Raw genomic sequence first — 26840 nt, forward strand, 5'->3', positions numbered from 1 at the left:
TGATATCGTTATTCGATATTTTTAGGAAATATTTCTTAGAATTAATTTTGGTTTTTTTTTAAAAAAAAGTTTGCATCTGATATATTATTCATTGTATTTTTTATTTGAATATGTTGAAATATTATAACAATCTGATAAGATAAATATAATTTTCTCTTTTTTCAAAACTTTGCTAAAATTTGAAAATATACAGTTCTTTTCACAATATATCTCTAGTTTTTGAAAGTCTTTACACGTTGCTTTTGGATAGAAATAATTTAAACAAAAAAAAAAATTTTTTAATAACGATCCTTTGTTTTTGAAAATTTGAAAATATAATATTGTGATATTAAAATGATGATAATAATGAACGTTACATAAAAATTTGAAATTTATTAAAGGGATAAACTATGAATCATACTTTTTTTTTTATAGGTCTCATTGTTAGCCATAAATCAACATACATATCAATACATCGTGATTTCTTGTGAAATAAGTATGGCAACTAAAGTGATTCGATACTAAGTTTTCTGGTGAGCGACTTTCGCTTATATTTTTCTTTTTTTCACCGCACCGTGAAATTTGAGATTCCCGATACTTAAAGCACGCATTGGAGTTAAATTACAATGTTTAATTGTATGAAACTACAGAATGTATTGAATTCTATCTACTCTCCAAATATCTTCTTTTATTTCAATTAAAAAAAATAAACTTAGCAATGTTTAAAATGAATATGTTAGGAATTTCAATATGTGAAAAAGAAAATGCAATAACTTTGCTACGGCTATTTTAATATAACAATTACCGATTAATTAAGCATTAAAAATAGAATTTACTTCGTTTTGTAGAATTTAATTTCACGGAAATATTAAATATTAGAAGATATAAACAATATAAAAAAAATTTCATTCAACAAAGCATGATTCGATATAGAGAAGAATATAATTTTATATCATTTGTATATTTTTTTTTCTTTTAATTAACTTTCAAAAAAACATATTTTTGAAATATCTTGAGTATAAAATATCGTTACGCAAATAATATTATACTCGTAATTATTTCTCGATTTATCATATATAAAAAAATCATCGATTAAAAATGTAGTATTGAGTTTAAACGCATAAATACGTTTATTTTCCAAAATGAACAACATTTCTCTTTACATTTATTTTATTTACAAAAAAAAAAGAAGAGAAAGAAGAAGAAGAAATAAAAAATTTTGTTAATCTAAATCTCTTTGATCGTAACAAGAATGAGCTGATAGAAGCATGACGTTCTGTAGCTAGCTAAAATAGCTGCAGAACCTTTCAAACCCAGCACAGTTTTCGTTCGAATGGTTCGTGTTACGTCCGGGAATAAAAATAGTTTTATAATCAAGCGAATAGCCATGTTCTAGAAATTATCCAAAAAAAATTTCAAAGTTTAGTCTGGTAAGAAATATTCGTCAAAAATAGAAATTTCGCACGAAATAAATTGAATAGCAAAACTAAACATAAATTAATTAAATAAATTTAAATGAAATAATCGCATATTTCACTTTATGTGAACAAAAAACAATTGATATATATTAATAAAAATTTCCTATTCCTTTCCAGGTATCTAAAGAAAATTTTTTTAATTAAAAAGTTTGTCTTTAAAATCATTACGTATCCTATTTTGCAAAAAAAACATATTTTAATTTTTTTTCTGAACTAAAAATTCTCCGAGCAAGAACTCAAAATCGAGCAAAAAGATTATTTCGAAATACTTAAAAAAAAAAAAAAAAAAAAGAAAGAAAAAGAAAAAGCTACTTCGATCCTCGAACACGAATTCCTCCAACTACCTTTTCCGCCACTGAAAAACAGACGAAAATTAAAAAGAAGAGCGAGGTACACGCAGTCCTGTGACGATCAAAAAATTAATTAGAAACGAGCGGGTCACGGATGGAAGGATTGAGATCAAAGACCAAGCGGTCTGAGAAGATTCTCAGACGAGACCCACCCCCATCCGTGGGCTCGCCTTTTGCCACTGACCTCCCTTAACGTCGCACGAAATGCCTTCTTTCACACAGACGAAAATCAAGCAGCGCCTATTTTTATTTCGGTCAAAGAACGACCGAGATGCCTTTGCTCGATCCACGGCCTTCATCGAAACGCTCTCTTCTTTTTTTCTTTTTTTTTTTCTTTCTTTACCTCTCTTTCCCTCCGCCGACAAGAGATTTTTATCACGGACCCGAGGCACGATGTGAAATCATTCCGACATTAAAAATACGCGATAAAATAAACTGGAATAATAAAATGAATAATAAAGATAGTTATGGAAGATACGCGTGGAAATGTACGAGTATTATGGCATTTAAATTTAGTTTACTCTGTTTCATGCTATATATTTTTACGCATACAAGCGTATTGGGAAAGTATTGCATTAGCTTTTTAATTGTTCAGAGTTCTGTTAGAATGTTAAGTAATGTTAAATGTGAACGGGAATTTCGTTCCTCCTCGTGAGTAATTAAATCAATTAAAATACCGTTATTTTTATATTTGAAGATCATTTTCTCTTCTTCGTGTATCTTTTTCAGAGATATTTTGAAATGTAATTATTAGGAAACCGATAATGATAATGCACGAAAATATTTCGTTTTCGCGATATTTTATTTTTAATATGAATTGTATATTTATTATTATTACTTTTTTTTATTAGTTTACTTTATGAATATGATCTGAAAATTTATCATTTAAAAATAACTTGACACGAAGAATGAGAACGACAAACGATTATTCGTATACATGTTGTTCATTTATTTCAATATGTATTAAAAAGATAAAAAAATAATATAAAAATATTTATAATTATTTTATATTCATAAATATACAGAGAATTTAATTTAATCTTTTAAAAATTGGAAAACAATTCTTTAATTTCAATTTATATTTTAAAATTTCATAAAATTTGTAAAATATTGAACATATTGAATAACAAATAACAATTTAACGAATTTTGTATTTATTTAATAAAAAGCTTAAAACTTTTCAAATTCTTTGAATATAAATTTTCGATAGAAAAAAATATATAATATATAATAAATTTTGTGATACGAAAGAGAGAAAAAAAAGAAAAATTTAGTGATCATGTTTGTGGTGATCGATTACCGCAAATCGATGCTGTATTACAATATCATAACATACTATTTTTTGCGACAGAAATTACTGACGATGGTTCTTGTTACTCGGCGAACTTTATTGCTCGTATATTTATTGCCAACTTACATAATAATCGATAGGATTATTAACTATATTATATTTCCGATCCATCGACTATTAGAGATTTTAATATAGTAACGACGTGCTATTTTAGCGACTTCTCTGAATCATATAGTCTCGTGTATTATGATATAAATATTCCAATAATCGATTAACTCCAAGTAAGATAAGAAACGTATTATATTATAGAGAATTAATTAATTAAATTATTAATATTTGTCTTTAGAAAAAATTTTTATCTTTGAAAATTCGAAATTTTATTTATTTTTATACATAAATAATATTCAGATATTATGTATTGATAATAGATAACATTTTCTGAAAAAAAAATCAAGATATAACACGCATTATTTGAATTAGAAGTGATAAAAGAAATGCAAAACGTTTGAGAAACTGTTCCCATCTACAAGTGCAAGAAACTAATAATTCATTATAGCAGAACCGTTAAAGCTATCTCAACCCTTCTAAATCATCGTTCATTACTATATCTGCTATCTCCTCTCAGATCTACTCGTGCCATTATTTCATTACCCGTATATATACCTTCTATCCCCCTTAATCCTTCCTCCCACCCCAAAGCCAATTTCCCACTCAAAACTAAAATTAAATTAAAATTATCCAACTAAAATACGTGGACAATCCTCGTAGAAATTAATCCTCCCCAACCCTTCAATCTATCCAAACCTAAAACCAATTTTTCAATTGAACCATCTCAAATCAAATCTTCCCCAACCCCCTAGCAAATCTCTCTTTGTCCCAGCCAGAAACCAACGAGTTACCATCCTCTGGATCAAATCCACGCGCGTATCCGGAAAAACCCGATACAGAATTCTCGGAATACCTCCCTCCCCCTCCCCTCTCTCGACCTGGTTTCAACGGACAAAGCGTGGCCGCGCGACACCATTATAATTAATAATTCTCCCGCACCGTCACGGATTACGGATTCGATGTCGGAATTGCCAGCTTGTTACGGGAGCGAAAAGGAAAGTCTGGTCGAACTGGGAGCATTAATTCTCGGTAACCGCGCGGCGGTGTCTAGACCGCGCGACACAGCCACCGTTTGGCCCAGTTACGCCCTTCTTCTACCTCTCCCCGGCCTTTCTCTCTCTCTCTCTCTCTCCCCCCCCCTTTCCTCCGTCGTTCTATCTTCCTCCCCTCTGGTTGGTTCCCCCTCGTCGTCCTTCCCTTCGCGTAATGCACACTCCGCCGATGCCATTCCCTCCGTTCGGTCGCTCGCCCCCTCTCGCAGTTCGCGGGGAGCCGTGCACGAAGCGCAGTAGGTAACGCCGCCGCCTAGAGTTTCGTTATTTGCGAGCTTGGCCCAGATGAGCGGGCAACTTTGAGCCAAGTCTTCTTTCACACTCGAAAGTCCTTCCGCTTCTCTCGGTTTACGTCACCACGCCGCAGCCCCAGCCACAGCCGCAGCCGCAGCCGGTCCAACCCTCCCCTCCCCCCGCAACCAACCGACTGACTGACTTTGGCACCGGGGAAGAGTATTTTTTCGCGTTTTGCCGGGTCAACGGTGACTTTGAGACACCTTTCGCCCACGATCCTTTGCCGAGTGGCGGCTTTTTGAATGCGGCGGCGACACGCGGCTTTGACATGGAGCGAAATGGAGACACGCCGCCTTCCCCCTCCCTCGCTCCCTGTCCCTCCCCCGCGAGCTTGCAGTTTTTTCAAGCGGAGGAACGGAAAGGGGGCTTCCCCCGCGCGAAAATCGTTCCCTTCCCCTTGGTTTGTGGTACTTCGGACGGAACGATTGAAGGGTTTGTCGTGGAAACAACCCTTCTCGATTTCTTTTTCTCTCTCTCTCTCTAATAATAGTAATAATAATCGATTCTTGTTTGATTAAATGATGAATGAAAAGTTATGAATTATTGAGCAATTGATTTAAGTTATTTTTTTTTGTTTTATATATATAGTATATTTTAATAGTAGGGATTGGTTCATTATTCTTAACGGTATATCTAGTTAAACTGTAGAGAATTTTAGCAATTTGCATGGAACATATTTAAATTTATCATCTTATAAATAAATACCATTTCCATCGAAATGTTACATCGCTTGATTTACGAGACTGACTGAAAGAATGGGAATCATTCGTAGTAAAGTGATTCTAAATTTAGAATATTTTATCCATTAGTCACCGACGTTCACCAGGTTAATGGTAATTTACATTACAACCTCTTTCTCAAATGTTACGTTGCTTTTCTGGTAGGTCTGAAGATCACTTTCGTCGAATTTAGCGCCTAAATTTAACCGAACTAATTAAATTTCTCACGCTTCTACGTCCATAGACTAATAATGTGTTCCATTATTAAAACGAAATTTACAAAATTCTTAAAAAAAAAAAAGGAATTTGACACGTAACATCGTAACAATTTTCGTAAAAAAAATTTTTTCACGATAATTGATTCATCATCATGATTAGCTCATTGTTTTAATTTTTGCAATCGTATAAATTCAAAATAATCCAATGTTCGATCGAATCGAATGAATCGAAACATTCATCAAATATTCATCAAGGTCAAATTGCTCGCATAAACGGTAGCTTTAACTCGCTTAAAGGAGATGGTACTGCGTCGAGGAAATTTAAAGTGCGCGTTCAACGTAGCCGCAGAAATTTTTAAAAAAAAAAAAAGGAAAAGAAAAATTTATTTTCCTTCTCTTTCAATTTCCTCGACTCGAAATTTCATAAATCAGACTTGCGATTTAAACATGCCATAAATCGATTATGAAATCACGAATAAAGTGTCGATAAATTAGAAAGGGATAATTTCATTTACATATTTACGATTCGAGTTAAATCCACGTATCCAAGAAAATATTCGTGCACATTAATTATAATAATATCGACAAGTACGCACCACACATCCGAGCTAATCACGATTTATCATCAATTTGAAACGCTCAACGGACGTAAACAATATCCATCGACAGTCGTACAACAACGGGAACAATAATATCCATCCTCTCGACGATAATTTCAAATCTGTACCCAACATCTCGAGGCGAGTATTCCACTTATATGACACTTATCGGCCATCCGCCACCGTATATCCTGTAATTTCGAGATTACGAATAAAACGAGCTTAACATTTATCCGCATAAAAAACATCCAGGCGGTCGTTTCTCATTGCACGAAATATATAAGGAAGAAGATTTTCGTAAAGTGGAAGGCTCGGTCGGTTGAGCAGCGTTCTTGTCAGACGGTTTTATCGTAAACAGGAGGATAATGCGATCGAGCCGGAAAAATCGTGGAAGACTTATGGGTCTAGACTCGGAGGTTCTAGGCTCTAGCCTCGAGGCGATGTAGCCACGTCGGTATGCGAGATACAAGCTGCCGATTAAAGTTCCTATCCATTCCCCGTGTGTATTCCGTTGCTTTCGTGGATGCATTCTCATATATCAAAAACTGGAGATTTTCAACGGTAGCCTTCGGCGGTATCCCTGCTACTGAGATTGGAAACCTGGTATCAAAAATTCTCTTCCGAATCGCTAAGTGTTAATAAGTTTAACTGATAGTAAGAATACCTTGAAAATGTGACTTTCCAATTGTTGTATTCACATTTTGAGCGATGAAGTTAGTTAGAAAGAATGTACTTTCGTTCTACCGTTGATTTAAAAATTTGGAGATGAAAGCACATCCAATTAAAAAGTTTTCATTTAATATAGATATTTATTAATGAGAATTATACTCGAAGCAATATCACTTTCTTATCTAACGATCTAATATTCGTGGCGAAACAATCGATTAAACTATTATATAAAAATTCATAAAAATATATTCCCTACTATTCGAATCAAGATCGATCATACGACCTCAAAATAAACTCTCATAAAACGTTACAATTCCACGTGTTCCGGGCGAAAGTCCCGCAATTTTTCACGGTCTGGACCCCGTCTGGCTTTTTCCAATTCTTCATTTTACGCGTGTTGCTCCGTGATCTCCGTATTGCCACAGATCCACAGGAACCGCGTGTCTCATTGTTCTCCTCGTCTCGTTCGCACGTTTAACTCTTCCCATTATGCGGGATAACACCGGAAACCGGTTATCTCGGTTCCGATCACGAGCTCTGATCATTGTACTTTTCAGAAAGTGTACTTTCCCAAATGCGGCTACTCCGCTCGAGCATATATATGTATATGTATGTATAGGTGTCTCGACGGTTCGCCGTTTGTCCACCGTTTAATGCCGTTATGTCGAACAAAAGGCACGGATATCTTGATAGCCGTGGAATGTGCTCTCCAAAGACAGATTGTTCGAAAGCGTGGCTTTCTATTCTCTCGTTATGAACGCATCTGTTTTGTTACAAGGAAAGAGGAAAAGCTGGGATATTTTCTCTGTCGTTTTGGTGAAAATTTTTATTATTTTTTTTTTAATAAAAAGATTTTTTAGAATTTCGTTTCTTTGATATCTAGAATTTAATCGAGATCAATAATTTATGGTTAATGTTGATTGGTTATCATCTATCCGTTGCATTTTATTTTGTTAGTCGTGTATTTTTATAGTTTGCAAATAATTGATCGAAAGAATAACCGTTCTTTTTATTGGAGAAAAAAGAATATGTATATATATAAAGAAAGTAATTGAAATTTTGTTCCTTGTATTAGATAAAATCAAATTTATAATTTATGCGAATGGATTAAAGGATGTACGACTTCATTTTATAGTATATAATATATAGAAAGCTTATTATAGATACAACTTTTTTCCCGATCCGTATCGAATCGTAAAATTTTATTTTTACAATTATTTACGTTAGTTACAATAAATTTAACATTAGATTTAGATATGGATATACCTAACTCGTTTCCTTCCTATATCCTATTTTTAAGTTAATTAAAACTCACTCGTAATTCCTGAATCTCTTCCCTTAATATCTACATCTTGGAAAATCATTTTAATTAAGCCGCAATTTCTCCAGTATAATCCGATCCTAATAATTTCTTTCGAAATAACAACATTCGAAGTATTCCCAACAATTAACTTCTACGGTTTCCATTTGTTCGCGGCCACGTAAATTGATTCTTCCCGACGAAAGAATTACGTTATCATATTAAGTAATAAATTATCGTTTAATCGTAGATAAATTGTAAACAACATCGTCGACCAGGATCATTTTATCAGGGAATTTGTATAATGATAAAACAAAGAAAAAAAAATCCTTGACGATCGTTCGATCCTTTATCCCTCTTTTCTTTAATTTTACTTCTTCTTCGTTTATATTCCTTTTCAATCTTATTCAAACAAAATAAATTATCACACGTCATTTGATTTTTTTTCGCGTCTCTTCTTTCTTACATATACGACTCTTGTATATTTTCCTTAAAAAAAAAAAGAAATTTAAAGATACGATTAAAAATATATTTGATGGAAAAACGCGATTAAAGCAAAGATGATTCGAGAGATATAGAATCGAGTTGGTATCAAAGCAAAGTGCTTATAAAACGCTTGAAAAAAAAAATCTTTCGAGTCATGCATTATTACCCCATCACCCGGACAGCCGCACCACTGGGTTAACTGAATTTATTTTCCCGCGGCTCCTTTCTCAATAACGTTGCGCAGATATACATCTTCGTATCTGACACCGAATTAACGGTAAATCCTGAGGATAATTTCAATGAGTTTCGATCTAATCTGCGTATTTTCTCGAAGCGGACATTCCGGAATTGCCTCGCCTCTCGTGATTGCATCACGTTTTCCTCATCGCTGTTAATAAACAAGATATTTTACGCTTTTAATTAACCGCGTTGATCCTGTCGTATCCTCCCCTCGTTACGATATTATTATATATCAAAGACTCTTTGATCGAACAATTATATCACGGGATTTCTTTTCTCGTTCGACGATCGATAATAATTCAAATGGTCGATTCAAACGTTATCCTAATAAAGACCTCGATCCAACTCGCTTAATCAATTCGCTAACTTTATTTTCTCCTGTATCGCGCATGTTAATTCGTTAATGTCGCCCCGATTAATTCGTCGATAGCTCGATGGGCAGGATCGATCTCGATTGCGATACAATTCGGTTCTATGCTTGTAACGCGAATGTAACGTAGCGTTTGAATTATCGTTCGAATCTGGGTCGTGAAACGGATGATCAGAGGCCTGACGGTGATGTCAGAGATCGAGGAAATTACGAAACTGCATTAGGATGCGATGCGTTCGAATAACGCGCGTTGCTCGAACTAATTGGAGAATCTCAAGTTCTTCGAGCTTGATCGAGTATTCGATTTCGAAATGGTTTTGTGTGTGTAAGCCGATTGGATTTAGTTGGAATTAGCCTAAGTTAACTAAGGATTATCTTTATTGTATTAAGCTAAAGATCGCCTGACCAACGAGCAACATAGATCGTGTGTTGATTAAACGATGATTTTACTGAGTATTTTAAATTTTACGTAGGCAAAAATCTATCTAAAAAATATTGTTCCAACTTGGCAATTTCTCAAAACTCTTATCTCCATACAAATTACACTTTGTCATCCAACAATGGACTCTTCACATTTTCTTAACTAACTAATACGCAACTGTATGCATCGTGCGTTACCCTCTGACATTTTTCTTCTTTTTTTCTTCCAAGCTCCATGCAATGCTCCGACCTATTACCAAGTCACGTACAAACGATTAACAAACGTTTACGGAAGGAAACGCGATATATAATTCGGTATACGAAAATCCAAACGAAATCACCCCCACCATATCTATTAGTCTCGTTCCAACCATCATCCTCTCGTAATATCAGCACGAACCGGTAAACCGTATCCCGCGAGCCTTTTCCGGGGTAGCGATCCCGCCAGTCACCCCGCCCCTCCTCCTCCTCCTCCTCCTCCCCATGGGACAACACGAGAAGAGTATCGCGGGATCGGGCGACAGCAGGTGGTAAAAAGATCGGTACTCGGCCAGGCAAACGCTGCGCAGGCATTCGCGACGTGCCGTAGGGAGGCGAGTTCTTGCCTCGGCAAGACGGCCACGCGGTTAGTCATCAAGGCCCGGAGATTGTTCCCGCGGACGGCGACCCGACCGGTTGACCAAAACCACAAGCTTCTCCCTCCCCTCCTGCTCGTTGTATGCTCTCCTTCTTCCCCCTTTTCCCGTGCTGTTTTGCTCGTATACCCCCTCCCCTCTCTCCCTCCCCCTGCTAGCCTCTTCTATCTTATTCTCTCTCTCTTTCTCTCTCCCTTCCTCTCCTCCTTCCTTTCCGTTTCACCGTGTCGATGGAGCGCATTTCCCTCCGCTTGTCGCGGTTACCTTCGCCTGTCTCGAGTCAACCGATGCGTCGACCGAGATCGGGTAATCTTAGAAAGTCAACTGGGTATCAGGTATTGATGACTACATTGTATTACGCGTATCCCCATCGAGAATGTCTAGCCCTGCTAGCTCGCACGACAGCTTTCACGCGATCCGATCCATCCGAGACTTTTTTTTTTCCTGTTCTTCTTTATTTTTCTTTCTTACCGTTTCTCTTCTTTTTCTGTTTTTGTTTTTACCTGTACCGCGATTTGTCGTCGGTTTCATGGAGTATTCATGAAATATAAACTATAATGCAGGGAGAGATTCGAGAGAGGCTTCGATACTGTCGCGGATCGAGTCGCGAATCGAAGATGATGATCGTTCGTTGATTGAAAGCTTTTTGAGAGAATAGGTGTTCTTTATTTTTTTTTTTTATTTTTTAATAAGTTTCAAAATATTATTAGTAATATTATATGAATGTTATTAATTTTTCTCGAATAATTTCGTCTGGAACTAGTTTTCGCCATAGAATGATAATTAAATTTTTAAAGTTTTGCTCGTAATATTAATATTTATTTATTTAAGAAAAATAAATAAAATATTAAAATTTTAAAAGATTTTATCTTCTTAAAGTCTAAAGTGTGTAATCATTGGCTATACACGTCCAATCTGTATAATTTCTTTGTACTAAAATTTTACAAATCATATTTTTATTAGTAATCTTGCAGATAATATCTCGGAATTTTGTAAGTCAAAACCAATTAATACAGAAGAAATAATTAAAATTCTTGTAAAAATTGAACAATTCGATTCGAATTTAATTCGTCCAATTCTCCCTGTCGTACGTCATTTTTCCAAAACCCTAAAGCAAAGAGAAATCGAATCCTATTCCCACAATATACAACGAGCACCCATTTCTACTACTTGCCGCGATAACGTCGGTTTTATCGTGCAGGTTTTCGAGTAATCACTCTCGTTGTTGGAACTTGAAACTAACCGCACGCGCGCGCATAACTCGAGTGTTTTATCGCAACCTCATCATCACCGCAGACTGCGCCTTCGGCCATGCATGTCGGTCTGTTTTTGCTACGCTACTCATATTAAAGGCCTCCAAGTCAAAGTGCTAATCCGATACGTGTGTACACGGGACATACATAAACACGGCTTAGGTACAGAGAACCAGTCGCGTTGTCCGTTCGGTTTCGCCTAAGTTTCAGAAAACTGCGCTCGAACTCGCGTTATTGTTTCTTATCCTTGAACAGGATTCTCCATTTTCACTAAGCAGTTTCGACTTCGATTCCCGCTTTTTCTAAACCATCGTGGCGGGTACTTTGAATTTTTTCTTTTCGCCTCGAGTTCGAACATTGAGCAAAATTTAAAATTCTTATATTATTGATCATTGATACTTGTCCGAAGTATCGTATTTTATCATGCGGTATTTTCATTAAAATTTTATAACTTGCGATCTTTCTTAAATGAAAAATAATAATCGATCAATTGATCATTAACTTGTAAATTATACGGAGAAAGATATAGATTATAATGTCATCACGTATATTCTATATATTCTGTATGATGATATCAAATATTTTTTTTAAAAATTTGCATACTTATGTCGTAAGAATTATTCAACGACTTGATGATCGAATAAAAATTCCAATTAAAATTATATTCTCTCCTTTCTCGAGGATATTATTATATATTGTTATTACATTTTTGAAAATTATAAATTATAAATTTTCTAATTCCAAATTTACGATTCGTGAAAAATCGTATTCCCTTATCTAACGATAAGTAGATATAAAATGTGTATTGTACGGAAGTATATTCAAGGAATTGTACGTTCGATATTCTACGTCAAATAATAACGTGTAAATAAATGTACGTTCTCCAGATTTGAATAGAAAAATAAGTAGAATAAGTAGAATAAAAAAAGAAAGAAAAGAAGTAAGAAACTGAAATTGATTCAAGAAAGCAATAATTCTCTTCGAGAAACTGTACAAATATCATACCACCCACTGACTCGTTCAAAGTGCAAGCTAAAGAACTCGCATTGGCATAATTTTACGTAATGCCGCGCCGTTTCAAAGCATATATATACAGTCCGTTATTTTTCGCGATCGTTCGATTCGATCTCTCGATATCGGTGTCCGACGGTGCTGCGACATAATTGATTTTAGAATCGTGATTTGTTCGCGCCTAACACGCGATGTTTATTTGCATAGTGTTTAGAAAACTTTAAAACCTCCAAGTTTTCAAGGCGTTGTTGATTGAATCTGAATTGAATTTTCTCAAGTTATTGAAGAGATTGAGATCGTTGTACGTATGTATAACTCAAGATATAAGTAGATAGAACGAATATTAATCTTCTATAATCAGATTTTCTTCGTTCATAAATTTGAAGAAAAAATTACGATTGACTATAAATTTTCCCTCGTAGAACTAGGAAACTATGCTTTCTAGTCTTCGAGTAAATATGAATGTTTTATATTATTTCAAAAGTTCCAAATTTATATATCATATATAATTATATAATCATTAATAGATATTAACTTAATAATTTAATTGTAAACACAAGATAGTATTAATGATTTTAGTAAAAAAAAATAATTGAATAAAACATATAATCATATTTGTATCGAAGGGCAATAATTAACTAAAAAATATGATTTTCGAATAGTAATAGATAATACTTTACATTTTTCAACATTGCTTTGTATAATTAACCAAATTTTTTAAATTTTTTAATGAAAGATGTCGTTTTAATTTAGAAATAAATTAAATTGTAACAATTTTATTTGATAATTTTAGAATCTTCCCTGAACTGTAATCCACATTGTTTCATTCGTATATCTAAAACTGAATATTAATTTATTCATGCCTTGATCCATGATATTCAAGAAAAAAAAATAGATAAAAATAGACAATTATTTCTGATAATAATAAAAAATTCCTGATGTCAAGCGTCTAACAACGAAACGAGTACATTTAGCCATCCAACTGATCGTTTGAAACGAAAAAACTTGTTCGATCAACGTCGACGAAAAATATCCCGGGCGAATGGTTGATTACGTAAAGCAGCCGATTTTACTAAAAATATAACGAACACGAGGATTATATCTAACAGTCACTGTCAAGTGATCTAAGGCTTAGCAACGAGAAGTTGAGGAAATTAAAAATATTTTCGTCGACGTTAACGAACCTGATGAAACGTTTGCGATCCGGCACGATCAATAAGATCGACAGAGGGTACACGCGAACGGCCATATTTACGACGTGCAAACGTGATCACTTACAATATGTGATGCAGCCGATTGCCGCTCCCGAGGAGCTACGCGGAAGACCGCGCTTTCGTTCCGTGAGGTTGGCAGCAAGCTTTTTTCTTTCTTTTCCTTTTCTTTTCTTTCTTCGATCTTCGCTTACTCTTCACGCTGTATATAATTAGTTTTTCTAAATAAGCGAGAAAGATTGAATATGCTTCGTTTATTGGGTTACGTGCAATTAAATTAGATTGTGAATTCAGGATTTTTAGAAAATTTTGAAAATGAATTCGAATAGAGATATTTTGTTGTTTTGTTCAAAGTCAAGATAAACTATTTAATTGATGATGCATTGAAGAAATTCATGAATGAAAGATATTAAATTTCCACGAATATTTTAATTGAGAAATCAGTTTTAGGTAAAATGAACAGTGTTCGAAATTTCATTCAAATTAATAACATGAACGTTTTACACTCTCCAGAAAAAAGAAGAACTTTTTAATCTAAAATTATTCCTATTTATACTTTTTATAATAATTAACATATATCTACAGAGTAATAAAGAAAAAGATTTCAAGAATTTAGGAAATTTAATATCTGAAAATTTCGTACAAAATCGAAGAAGTGAATAGTGAATAAATCCTTATATCGTTTCCAATATGAAAACAAATATAATAGAAATCTATGTGACGAAAATAATTAGATATATAATAAATTGACATGCATATATTTTATTTCAATTAATTCCTCACATACAAGTGTTGCCAGCCTAATCAGAAAGATATTTTACTTTCGAACAATTATTTCACTTTATACCTAGAAAGCGTAAAAACGAAATAAAAGTTTGTTGTAACAAATGATATCTTCGTTCGGTTACGCAACACCTTTGAACTGACCACTGCACGATAATGCTTTAATTCCTATACACTTAAAGTGACGTTGCAATAGTGTAAAAACCAGGTCGATGCCTTGAGCAGTTTTAACGCCAACCTATTTGTCATTTGGAGCGAAAGGAGTTAACGAGGAAACTGAATACTGCTTTGTATAACGGTTGAACAATTCCGTTCTGTGTTACTTCGCAATCTATTCCCTATTACCTTTATAAAAAACCGTTATGCAATTTGTTTAAACAACATACTTTGCATTTTCTTCAAATCTTTTTCTTTTCCTGTCAACATTTATCAATCCAAAATACATTTCCTCAATCCCGGTACAACTCCAAACATGTTATGTTTCTGAGATAAATCAATATCACCATTCAAACAAACTCATAAAATTCAAGGAAGAAAAAAGCATCGTCTTATCAAAATATATATAAAATTGTTAATAAAATTGTCTTTATATAAATCCAAGTTTATTACAACGTTCTTAAATAGCACTGAACCTTATTGATTTCAGAATAATTGCTCGATCTGAAAGATATTTATTAATTATTAAATACAATTATTACACTTCGACTCAATATATATATTTCATATCAATATTATTTTTCCATGTTATAATTCATCATAGTTACAATTTGCAAAATGAACGAAACATTTATTTATTGACTAATTACAATGAAAATTGTATTCAATAACGCGTAAACCGGTTCATCCAGCTAATCCACCGATATCCCTAAAAATACTCTCCACCATCTCATCTCCCAACCCCCCCTCAACTGAACGCCACACTTCTCTCCCAATTGAATTCCTGAAACGATAATGGACAAGTCGTCAGTCGCGCCAGAGATCTCGAGATCTCTGAAATCCCCCCCTGCCCCCTATATACAGTCGCGAGTATCCAAAAGCACCATCATCGGTCGCCGACGTCTACGATTCGCGGTCGCCGAGACGAGCGGCGAAAAGGCCTCTGCTACTCCTCCCTCTGTGACGGGGCCAAGGAGACTCTGGAGTTCCCCTTCGTCGGTCGTCGTGACGAGGGCGGAAAGCCTCCCCTTTCTTCCTTTCTTTTTTTTTCTTCTTCTTCTTTTTCGAAAGGCAGCCAAGGATGTTGGTTTGTTTCGGTCGACAGGAAAATGGCGCCAGAGCAAAGAGAGAGAGAAAGAGAGAGAGAGGGAGCAGCCAGACCAAGGTGGAGAGTCCTCTCCCTCGCGCGTAGTTCACGCTGGTCAGGCTGGCCCTACACTCCTTTGCTCTCTCTCTCGGTCGAGAGAGCGGCTTCGCGACTCGCCAGGCCCTTCTGGCCCCCCTATCTGCCTCTCTGGCCCTTCGTTCCTCCCTCGCGTCCCTGTTCGAGGACCTACAGGATCCCTCTGCCCCGTCCTTCTTTCGCCCGGTGGCATCGTCCTCGCGTCTACAGTCTCTGAAGCTCCACTCGCTGATGCGGAGCACTGACCCGCAAACTGGTTCCTCCATTACACCAGGCTTTCTCCCCCTCCCACCCTTTGCTCTTTCTCTCCGCCTCTGTGTCCCTCTTTCTCTCTCTCCTCCCTTCCAACGACCGCTGCCCCCTCGACTTCTTTCTTCCCCCTTCGTCCCTGTGTTTCGTCGTCTCGGATCACTTCGATTCCCTCTAGTTCTCCATCTCCCTTTCTCTTTCCGTGTTCTTTTTTCTTTATCTCTCTCTCTCTCTCTCTCTCTCTCTCTCTCTCTCTCTCTCTCTCTCTCCTTCTTTTTCTGTTTCGTCGTGCCCCCTCACCCTCTCCTTTCGTCCGTGTCTCTTTTGCAATTATACTTACAATCAACCTTGCTACGTCGAGCTTCTGTATCAACCCCCTACAGAACGATCGACCTCGTCTGACGCTGAAGATTTGGTAAAACGACACTTTCTCTTTCATTCTAGTTGATCCTATTGGTTAGGTTCACTTCCTCCACGGTAGTTTTTGGGATTTTCTCTTTTTCGTTCTTTTCATTCGTTCGTTTCTTTTCTTCTTTTGCTTGTCGGTTGTTGCTTCTTGATCGACGAAGCAAATTTGAATTTTCGTTTTTCGTATATATCCTTGTATCAATGGTTGAATACTCGAAATATCATTGATAAAAAATTGATATAAGATTTCGTTATCTTGGAAACATTTTTAAATTTGAGTCACTGTTGTTTATTATATTTGGTAACGATTTATCAACTATTAAAGATTATAAAGATAAAGTATTGTTACGATATTGTATCTTCTCCTTTAATGCTTCAACATCACGTTTATCTACTTTAAGAACTTACTTTTAACTGTTGTTTACCAAAACGAGAACGCAATGGGATCGTAAAAGATTCAGAGGTCGTAGCAGACTTAAAGCAAACGATCCTTTAACCTTTGCCGTTTCGACGGAATGCTGAACCATAATCTTACGCTTCCGAACTCAAGATGAAGATTTAAAAATTATTGATTCTTGGGAATTTATTATTTGCAACTTTGATTTGTAATAATCCCATGTACTCGACGTAAGAATTTTGTCGATATCATTTTTTAAAAAGTTTTATTTTGTCACTGAAACAGAGGGATACCAAATATTTCCATTATTTCATAAAAATTAATGATTTCTTATTTTAGTGATAAGATATTAAAATTTTAAAAAATCGCTAATTTATATAATTACACACCATCGTTAATTTTTCTACACATATAACAGATATCTATTCCCTCTTTTTTTCGTTCACTATCTTCCTTCAATATGCAAACATCACAATCAGCAACGATCGAAATTAAACAGCTCGAAAGGATGAAAATCCTTCCCTTTCGACAATCCGTTCCATATTGCGAAAATAGGCCGGGAACATTGTCGTTAAACGAAACGAATTATGAAGTCGAACTTAATGAAGTTTCGGTTTTCATCGGGCCGTGCGCGTTTTCCCCGCGGCGGTGGAAGCCGGCAGGCGTGGAATTAACGCTGAATTAATTCGCACTTTATCGCCTGTCCGAAGGCGAGCGACCACGCGTTTCCATGCCCGACCCAGCGCGCATCAACGCCACTAATTTCGCCGGCACCGCGCGGATAATTGGCGATCGTCGCTCGCGATTGTCCATCGCGTCGTGGATGCCGGCCGGCATCACAGACCTTCGAGATGCGTTTTCCTCTCGCGTGACAAGCGATCGATAAGCGGAAATGGTATAATGGTGGTTGCTCTATTATTTATAAAGTGCGTGGATCGAATTGGATCGATCGATCGATACGGGGCAAGGATAAGATAAGATGATGAAAGGGAAGATTGTCTTTCTTTCATTTTCTTTTTTTTTTTTTTTGTGACAGGTTTCTTCGCGAGATTTAATCCTTTTATGTTCGAGTATTGAGAGAAATTTTATTATAGATTTAAACTATTGATGTATAAAATTTTGAAGATTCGGTTCCAGGTGTGATAAATCATGTATTGTTATTAATATAAGTTATGAAATTTTGAAAGAAAATTTTGTAATTTAATAATTTGTTAATTGTTATTATTATTAGTTCGTAAATTAAAAGGTAATTTAAATATGGAATTTAGATTGAACGAATCACGAATAAACTGTTATAAATATAAAAAGAAAATTATTTAGTCTACGATTGCTGTTTATCCAATTTTTTTCAAAATTTTCTATATCTCTCTAATCCGTTTATTTAAAAATCTTTGATTATAAACAAAACAAGCTTGCAGTTTCGCTCGAAACTTTCTCAGTAACGCGAAATTATCCTCTCTTATTTGTGTATTTAATAATATATAAAAAAAGGAAATCTTGGAAACGAAAGTCGAAAAATAGCAAAGACAAAACTGAGAAAAATCGAATAATCGTTTGTAAATTTTTGCACTGTTTATTCGTAATACAAAAAAAAAAAGAAAAATGAGACTAACCACGATGACGCAAACGTCGCGTCAAATAATACGATCTATTAAGCATTACTGAATCAAATCCAATTAATTGCATTAGATGATTAAGTTCGATTTCACGACGTATCATTGTCTATGAGCTAATCGTCCTCGTTAGAAACATTAAGACCGTTCTCATTGAAACGAAAAAAAAAAAAAAGAAAAGAAAAATCAACCGGAGAATAGTCTCATTGTTTAAATCTATTATTTTCTTTAAATATTTTTATATTTATCCAATATCTTTTTCGAAAATTATATAAAATTTTAGAGGAGGGGAGAATATTCGTAATTAATCCATCATTGTGCTATGTTAATTTTAAAAATTTTGTTCCTTATCAATTTATAAAATTATATTGTTAATTTTTAAAATATTATCATCGTATTTGAATTTATATTCTTTCTCCTTCTTCTTCTAAATTTCAATCGAAAAGTTTAAAAATTTTAAATTTCGAATTCCTAATATCGTGAAAGCGCTCAGAATCTTTGGAGCAACTTTCCCAAACAGCGTCACGAATTCCATACGTCTAGTAAAAATAAATTGTTCGACACAGTCCACTCGCCAAGACGTCCTTTTCAATTATGACAATTTCTCGCTTATTCGCATATTCCTCTTAGCATGCTGCAAAACTTGCTTTCTCTGTCTCGGTTACTTCGGTTTACGACACCGAAATAATCGTTAGGGAATAAAATATACATTTCTGGATTTCTGCCTTAGTGTAGGTACAGCGTTTTAAGGAAGGGGTACGATTTCTTTTGTACGGGTGGCTGAGATCTCGTAATTCACGACACTTGGTCGATTAGCAGCCGTTTTAAATTACGTGCAAAGTAGACAATAATAGAACGAGAACACGGACTAGCGTGGCTTGCCACGAGGTAAAAACATTTAACGCTTTTGCAGTTGTGCCACAACTGGATTCGATGACAGTGTGCAGTAATTTAACAATGGCAACTATTTGATGGGAACAATGTATTTTGTCTATACTTTATCCATAAAAGGAAACGTAATAGGACCTAATAATTTAATTATTAATATAATATAAAATTTAAATTAACACGAAGACACAATGGTTATCGGATTATATTTAAATATGATAAATAAAATTAAAAATTATAATAAGAAATGATAATATTAATGATCATCCGAGCAAAGGGTATCTATATGATATAACAATTTTAAAAATATTTTCAATTTTTCCTCTGAATTAGAGTTCTCGTTTTCGTTACTTCACCGAAGAAAATATACTTATTCGGAATAATAAAATAGATTTAATTCGAAACAATCAATTTGTAAAATATTTGTATAATACGACATTCGATTAGAACATTTAGATAATTGCTTTTCAAGTAATGGTACTTTTCCCATATCTGCATTGCCAAAGATAATATTAAGTAGAAAATACTTTAATAGGTGGATTATTATAGGTATATGCACAGCTGTATCCTACATATCGTCTTATTTGCGATTTTCTTTCGCGTCGAAACCCCTTTATCGCATCCTTTACAATAAGTAGTTCCTTTGCAACGAATGTAATTATCAATGTAATTATCTTGCGGCAGATGCAATCCAACTGGTCGCCACTACACGTCCACTTTTTTAATTTAAGAACCTTGAATCGCAAGTATTTTGCCGCTTATAAATAAAAACCATTAAACGCTTAACTCTATTAATGTCGAACGATATAATTTACATTATCTGTATAAAACATTTTACTAGTAATCCGACTAATTATAAAAATTTTCTAATTTAAATGGTATCTTGGTAAAAAAAAAATCACTTTTTATTCGATAATTATTTTAACTTGCTCTTGAAATATCATTTCTAACGTATTTTCGAAATTTCTTCGTAAAATTATATTTTACTTGTATCAATTGCCATGTAATCTCATTATTAAATATTTCTGTTGATGTTATTTAATGATTTAACAATTTGATAAATTATTCGGTAGTCCAAATGTATGATAAATGTAAAAATAAACATTCCTCCAGTAACACGAGTAACGTGTAATCTCTTTACAACAATTCGACGATATAAAAACGAAAGTATTATTTTAAAAAATCGCAGTTATTACCACTCGTTCCCCTTTATATCGAAATTGCACGAATATCTTCCTGAAAACATCTTTATTCTAAATCCGAAGCAAAGAAGAAAGGTTTTTTTCAAAGATTACCCATCCAGAAAAGAAATATTTAGAACATTTCTCGAAATAATATGATGTACATCAGGCTTATTCAACGTATTAAATAACGCGCATGCCTCTCATCATCAATATAAATTCATTTCGTAACATTCACGTGAATACCTCGACCAATTCTTTTCCCCGGCGATGTTCCTCGTAATCTCTCGGCAGGAAGTAGCGAAAATAAACGAAACGAAACGAAAATAAGTATGTACCCACCCTCTAGTCTACCTGTTACGTTTTAAAATCGGAACGAATCGACAATGCGATCAAACCGAATCGAATCGAAGAGAAGGCAGAGAGTTGATGGTGACACACTTTATTCTAAACTTCGCGATAAATAAACAATTCGATTGATCGATTGTTCCGCGTTGTTTGCGTAACGAGAATTGGAGTCCTGGTATATAACAATCGGAACACACCCTGGTTTCGAGTTACGTCAACGCCAGTTGTCATTAGACGTTAACTATTGTCGCGTTTGCAAAGTGTCCGGTAATTGATTGCGATGGATAGAGGGAGGAAAGGTTTTCGATTAAACGAATCGATCTCGATGCATTTTCCTTATCGAAATTTTGTATCATAGTTTTTGCAAAGATGATAATTTTCCCAGTATTTTCGAACAGATATTGAATATAAATTTCGATATTACAAGTTAGATAGAGGTATAATAAAAAGGATAAAAATAAGTGTGATGCATTAAAATTTTTTCAGAATATAATTGAAGGAACGTGTATCGATAATATAAAAGATACAAGTGACAAATATTTCAAATGATTATTGTTAAAAAAGAAACATGCTGATTAATAATCTCGATGTACGTTCCATCTCTACGAGATAGGAATAAAAGTTTTTTTAAGACGAATATTTTCTTAATAAATCTATGATCAGTCTAATTTTAGAATGGAAGAAAAATTACGATATTTTTAAAGTTACGATCTTTCTTTCTAAAAGTTCATTGGCGTATTTTATATAAATTTTCATTTATATTAAATTTTTAATTCTTTCTTTTTTTTTAACTTTTTAATATTAAACGAAGAGAGAAATAGAAATTTGGATCGGAAAAATTTGTAATATGTAGTAACTATATTTTACAAGAAATTGTCATTACAAGAGAAGAAAATATCATAAATCTATACGTCATATTTTATCCTATTTCCATTGAAAAGAAATTGGCGTTAAAGAAGATGATAAAATGGGCCAAATGATATATTACGTTACATCATCTTTGAGTTATAAAAGATTTAATACATCATAAATTTTCTTTTTTCTTCTTTCTTTAACTATATAACTATAGACATTTTATCTTTTGTAAATATCTAAATTTCACTTATATACTTATATTGAAAAATGGATACATCAATTTTTGTTATTATGTTTTATTGCATATTTTATAATAATCGTAAATTTATAATAATAATAATACAATTCAAACATTTATCTAATCCTTGTTACATGTAATAACAATTTATAAATAATTTTATAAATATTGTTGAAATATAAAATGTGAAGAAGATAGGTTAATTTTCGTACATTCGAAATTTATATTATATTATGAGTAATAAACTTTATATTATAACTACAAATTATACAAATTATAAATCGTTATTTAATATATGCTAACATAATGCAATAAGCATCATATTAATAAGAAGATAGTCGTCTTAATACGTTCGTTATCATTGATTAGAAAGAAAGTCAACCGCAACTTTCCTCGCTTTAATTATAGTAATTTCATAATAAAAAAAGATAGTGTAGTATTTCATAATAAAAAAAATAAAAAAGGATAAAAACGTAATGATATATGTAATAATATAGTAAAATGTAATTCGTTCTTTATATGTCATAGTTACATGTATATAAACAAATTTCATATATTATATATATATATATTTCAAAAGCAATATTTGTCATACACGTGACATTAATTTTTAGAAGGAAACTAAGATGTCATATCATATTGTCGCTCAAAGATATTAGAACACTTTTATTACGAGTATAAATTCTATTATTCTCATTATTTTTGATTTTTTGAATATATGAATAATTCAATTATTTAAATTTTCTGTACAGTTTTATGTACAGACATGATATTAAAACTTCAATAAATATATTTTATTATCAATAAATATATATGATCGTGTGACATTTATTAACTATATCGATAGCTGTTCATAATTAACAGTAAATTTAAGGAATATAAAAAACATCACGAGCTCCAATATTTTTAACGTATCTAAATTATTTGTGCTGATTTTTGTGCAATCCAATGATAATTATTACGGTAAAAGTGGAATAATGAATATCTCTCGCATAAAAATAAAAAATGTAGGTGTACAAATACGAACAACCTGCAAAATTGTTCTACTTTTCCGAAATATCCTGACATTTTTATGATATCGAGCAGCTGCATCTTAATACAGCCAATGCGAAGCGAGAAATTTGGGACATTGATTTTTATCGATTAATCGGGGTGAGCTTTTTACATCACCATCCTTGAATTATGGAGCTCAGTATGGTTTCGATGAATTTTGTTTTTCCTCTTTCTTTCCTTCTTTATTATTGTATTTCATTTTCTTTATTTTATTTTTATTTTATCTTCTTTCTTGTCACTAATTAAATGGAATTTCCGTAATTGAAATTTTTCAATAAATTTTCTTGTTTTTAATACGTATCAATAATTTTTTGTCTATTTCTAGAATGCAATAATTGAGTATATATTCTATCAAACAACTACTCGAAAATAGAAAAACTAACAATCATTGTCAAGAATCAAAATAAAAAAAAAAATGGTATAAATTAAAATTATTCCATTTCCTTTATAAATTTGATTCAACGTGTAAAAGTCTTATCTTGTATTGTCTTTAACTATTCATTACTTAATCCTTTGAATACTAAATACTTGAAACACGAACATTTCCTGTAGAGAATGAACGATTCTCTATGATAATGAAAATATAAAATAATTTTGCACATTTTATTTAAACTATTGATAATAAAATTATCAATTCATTACGTATATTCATCGAGACGAAAAAGATATAAAAAGCATGCAAAGATATCAATTACGGCTCATCTATTAATTTACAAAGCAATCCTTTACAATCCTAGCTTTTACATTTCTCTCGATAGAGTCTAAAATCGAGGAAAAGTCGAGCAAAAGCTCGTTGCTCCGCTTCGATCAAAAATATAAAATAACACTACCGTCGAAGAACGAGCTAGTCGACAAATAAACAATCACTCACCCGTTGCAGACTGGGTCTGAAGCAACAGTCCGATCAACGAAACCAGAACGTAAGTATTGTACCGGGGTGCCACGATACCCCGTCGCAGGGTCGTCATCTCAGGCGGCCCCCGCCAGGTGCCCCCTCGAGCTGCTGCCGCCCCTGCAACCGCCTTCGGCAGCTTCGGCTTCTCAACTTCCGCCTTCGCTCCCGCCAGCTCCACGCCGCGTAGTCCTCGTGCTTCACATCTCATCTGCCACGCCGCTGTCGCTTCTTCCCCGTGCGGTGGCGACCCTGTCCTTCCCCGAAACTTTTCTCTCGCCCCGAACGTTTTACCACGTATTACCGGGCCGCCACCACCTCCACCTCTTGGACCACCTCGTCATTTAACACACCGTTTCGACGAAACGTTCGATCGTTTACAACCACGATCCGTCTCCCTTTCCTCTCCACTTCTATCACTTGCTACTCGTTCCTCCTTATACGATATACGTGTAAATATATATATGTATATGTATATATATTAGGCGTTTAACGATACTGCACCAACGATTAGATGGACTATACGCGTTACAGTTCGAAGAAAAAAAAAAGAGAGTATTTCCTCCTCGTTTCTCTTATCGTCCCATCTGCCCGCGACGATGAAACTCGAGGCCCCAAAATCCGAACACCGAGGAATCGGTGTCACGCGGCTACAAGGCGCACACCCGATTGCCACGCGATTAATGTCGCTCGCATTCCCGCGAGAAAGTTTCACAAGGACGACACACGACTGTCGAGTATTCGAAATATATCCGTTTCCTTCCCTCACTCGTTTCCTCCTACTCGATCCCACACTCGGGGGAGCGAACGATTCGAAGCAACGATTCGACGAGAAGAGAAGAAATGGTGACACTGTGTCAAGTTCGTTTCGGTGACGACTTCGATTTTATTATTATCCAAGTTATTATTAATCCCCTTCCCCGAATATCCCGTCGAATGCGCGATTAATTCCTCCTCCGGTGAAACTTCACGAGCGGTGAGCGCGAGAGAAACTGCACGCGACGACGAGGAGCGAGCAGGGCCCGTGTTGCGGATCACGTGTCCGGCCAAGGAAACTCACTGAACAGTCACACCATCCACGAGGTGAAGCACGCCGCCGAGAGGCCGAGAGGGGAAAAGGGCGTTCGGTGGAAGCCGAGGAATCGATTCGAAACACCTGTAGAAGAGGCGACGTGTTTCCGTTCCGTTTCGTTCCGGCAAACGGTCCCCAGCCTAGAGCAGCACCCAACAATATTCTGTCCTGTCACCGTGTGTGCACCACCAATCGCGTACTTTCTCGAGCTCCGTACGCATATATACATATATGTATGTACATACGTACACACATACATACATACATACATATATATATATATATATTTGGTCTTTTTTCCTTCAAGGGGCACGCGTCTTCCAAATTACAAGTCGTCTCATGTCGATCGTCTGACACATGTCACAACGACGCACCATCCGTGTGTACCATCTCGATCCTTCTCCTCTCCTATCTCCTTCCTCTCTTTCTTACTCCTGTTAGTCCTCGTGACCGGTTACTCGTAAGGTTAATCTCGAAACGTCCGCCGCGACACGTGGACACGATAAGGCGCGAAACGCGTATCTTTGCCTGGCGAGGGCCTCTGCTCGCGAACGATTGGAGCACGAGCCGGCTCCCTCGACCTGCCTCACTCACGGATCGTCCTCGTCGATCGTCCGCCAACGAGTGACGACGATCACCTCTCCCGATCTTATCTCGACCGAGTGACGAAGACGACGACGAAGACGACGACGACGACGACGAGGAGTCGTTCGTTGCGTCCGTTCGTTCGTTCCCTCGCTTTTTTTACTCTCTTTATATTCTCGTTCGTAATCGCGGGTCCGCTCGACCGTTCCGGGTCTCGAGAACGAGCGCGGGTAGTTTCGTGGCGCGCAGATTCGTCAGATGGAAACCAAGCGCGCACGAGGCCGCCCGGCAGACTGAGAGTAGCAGTCGACAGTCGACAGTCGGCAGGCAGCAGCGGCAGCAGCAGCAGCAGCAGCAGCAGCAGCAGCTAGTAGCAGCAGCCAGCAGCCAGCAGCAGCAGTATACAAGGCGGAACGTTTCCCCGTGTGCCGAGCGAAGCTCTGCAAAAGCGGTCTGCACACGCGGCCGCGCTGTGTTATGTTGTGTCCCCACTTCCCTTCTTGAAGCGCGCGATCGCGGCTGCGGCTGCGGCGGCGGCACCGGCTCGCCTATCTGCCTGTATGCCTCTATGCCTTGCCTGTGCCTGCCTCCTCTATATCTGCCTGTATGCCTTGCCTGTTTGTCCGCCTGCCTGTCTCATGCATGCATGCATGCATTGCATGTTTCGCCTCCTTCTCTCCACGACCTCTCCTCGAGCATACTCCTTCTCCTTAGTCTACTCCTACTCCTCTTCCTTCTTTTCTCCTTCTCCTCGCTGATTCTTTGCCATCCTCCCTTCACCGCCACCCTCCCCCTCCCCTCCCCTCCGGACACTGCCTTCCTTCCTTCCTCCTCGTGGCTCCATCGCCTCGTTCTTTTACACTCTCTTACGCGCCCGATACCTCCTACGCTTTCCTTCCTCTTTATCTTTTCTCCTCTCTCTCTCTCTCTCCTTTTCCGTCTCCCTTCATTACTTTCCCCGCTTCGTGCCTCCTCCTTGTCTCTTCCTACTTTCTTTCATCGCTTTTCCGAATGCGTCGCAATTCCACCGTGCTTCTTCCTTCCCTTCGTCTTCGCCTCCCCCCTCCTCCTCTTTTTCGTCCTTCCCTTCTTTTTTGCGATGCGCCCCCTTTGTCGGGGCCCGGCTATCGCTGTACGCGATAGCCCCTTCCTCCTCCTCCTCTTCTTCTTCTTCTTCTTCTTCTTCTGGTTTTACTTCCGGTATTTGTATCTGTACAAGGTAGGAGGAAAGTGTGTTGTGCACGCCGCGGGAGATT

The 26840-nt window shown here is 35.8% G+C and overlaps 1 protein-coding gene and 1 long non-coding RNA gene across 6 annotated transcripts in view; both read right to left on the bottom strand.

Annotated features, from left to right (window-relative positions):
- LOC108001419 (follistatin-A) overlaps positions 1-26339 on the bottom strand; it is a 72858-nt gene extending 46519 nt beyond the window's left edge. For 4 of the 5 annotated variants that reach the window (XR_009829907.1, XR_003698487.2, XR_003698486.2 and 1 more), the window contains exon 1: positions 23907-26329. Coding sequence is in view for 2 of the 5 variants with exons in the window: in XM_028668417.2 (XP_028524218.1) it covers positions 23907-24138 (232 nt within the window). In the remaining 3 variants the exon portion in view is untranslated. Of the gene's footprint in view, positions 1-23906 lie in introns of all 5 variants that reach the window. The other variant, XM_028668418.2, reaches the window with a different exon arrangement.
- Positions 16298-21847, bottom strand: LOC133666171 (uncharacterized). The gene is made up of 2 exons (XR_009829921.1): positions 17249-21847; positions 16298-17135 (listed from the first exon to the last, which is right to left on the bottom strand). It is a non-coding gene; the product is annotated as an uncharacterized LOC133666171 (long non-coding RNA).
- Positions 26340-26840: the final 501 nt, after the last annotated feature.

Source organism: Apis cerana, linkage group LG5, assembly GCF_029169275.1.
Source record: "Apis cerana isolate GH-2021 linkage group LG5, AcerK_1.0, whole genome shotgun sequence".
Taxonomy (NCBI): domain Eukaryota; kingdom Metazoa; phylum Arthropoda; class Insecta; order Hymenoptera; family Apidae; genus Apis; species Apis cerana.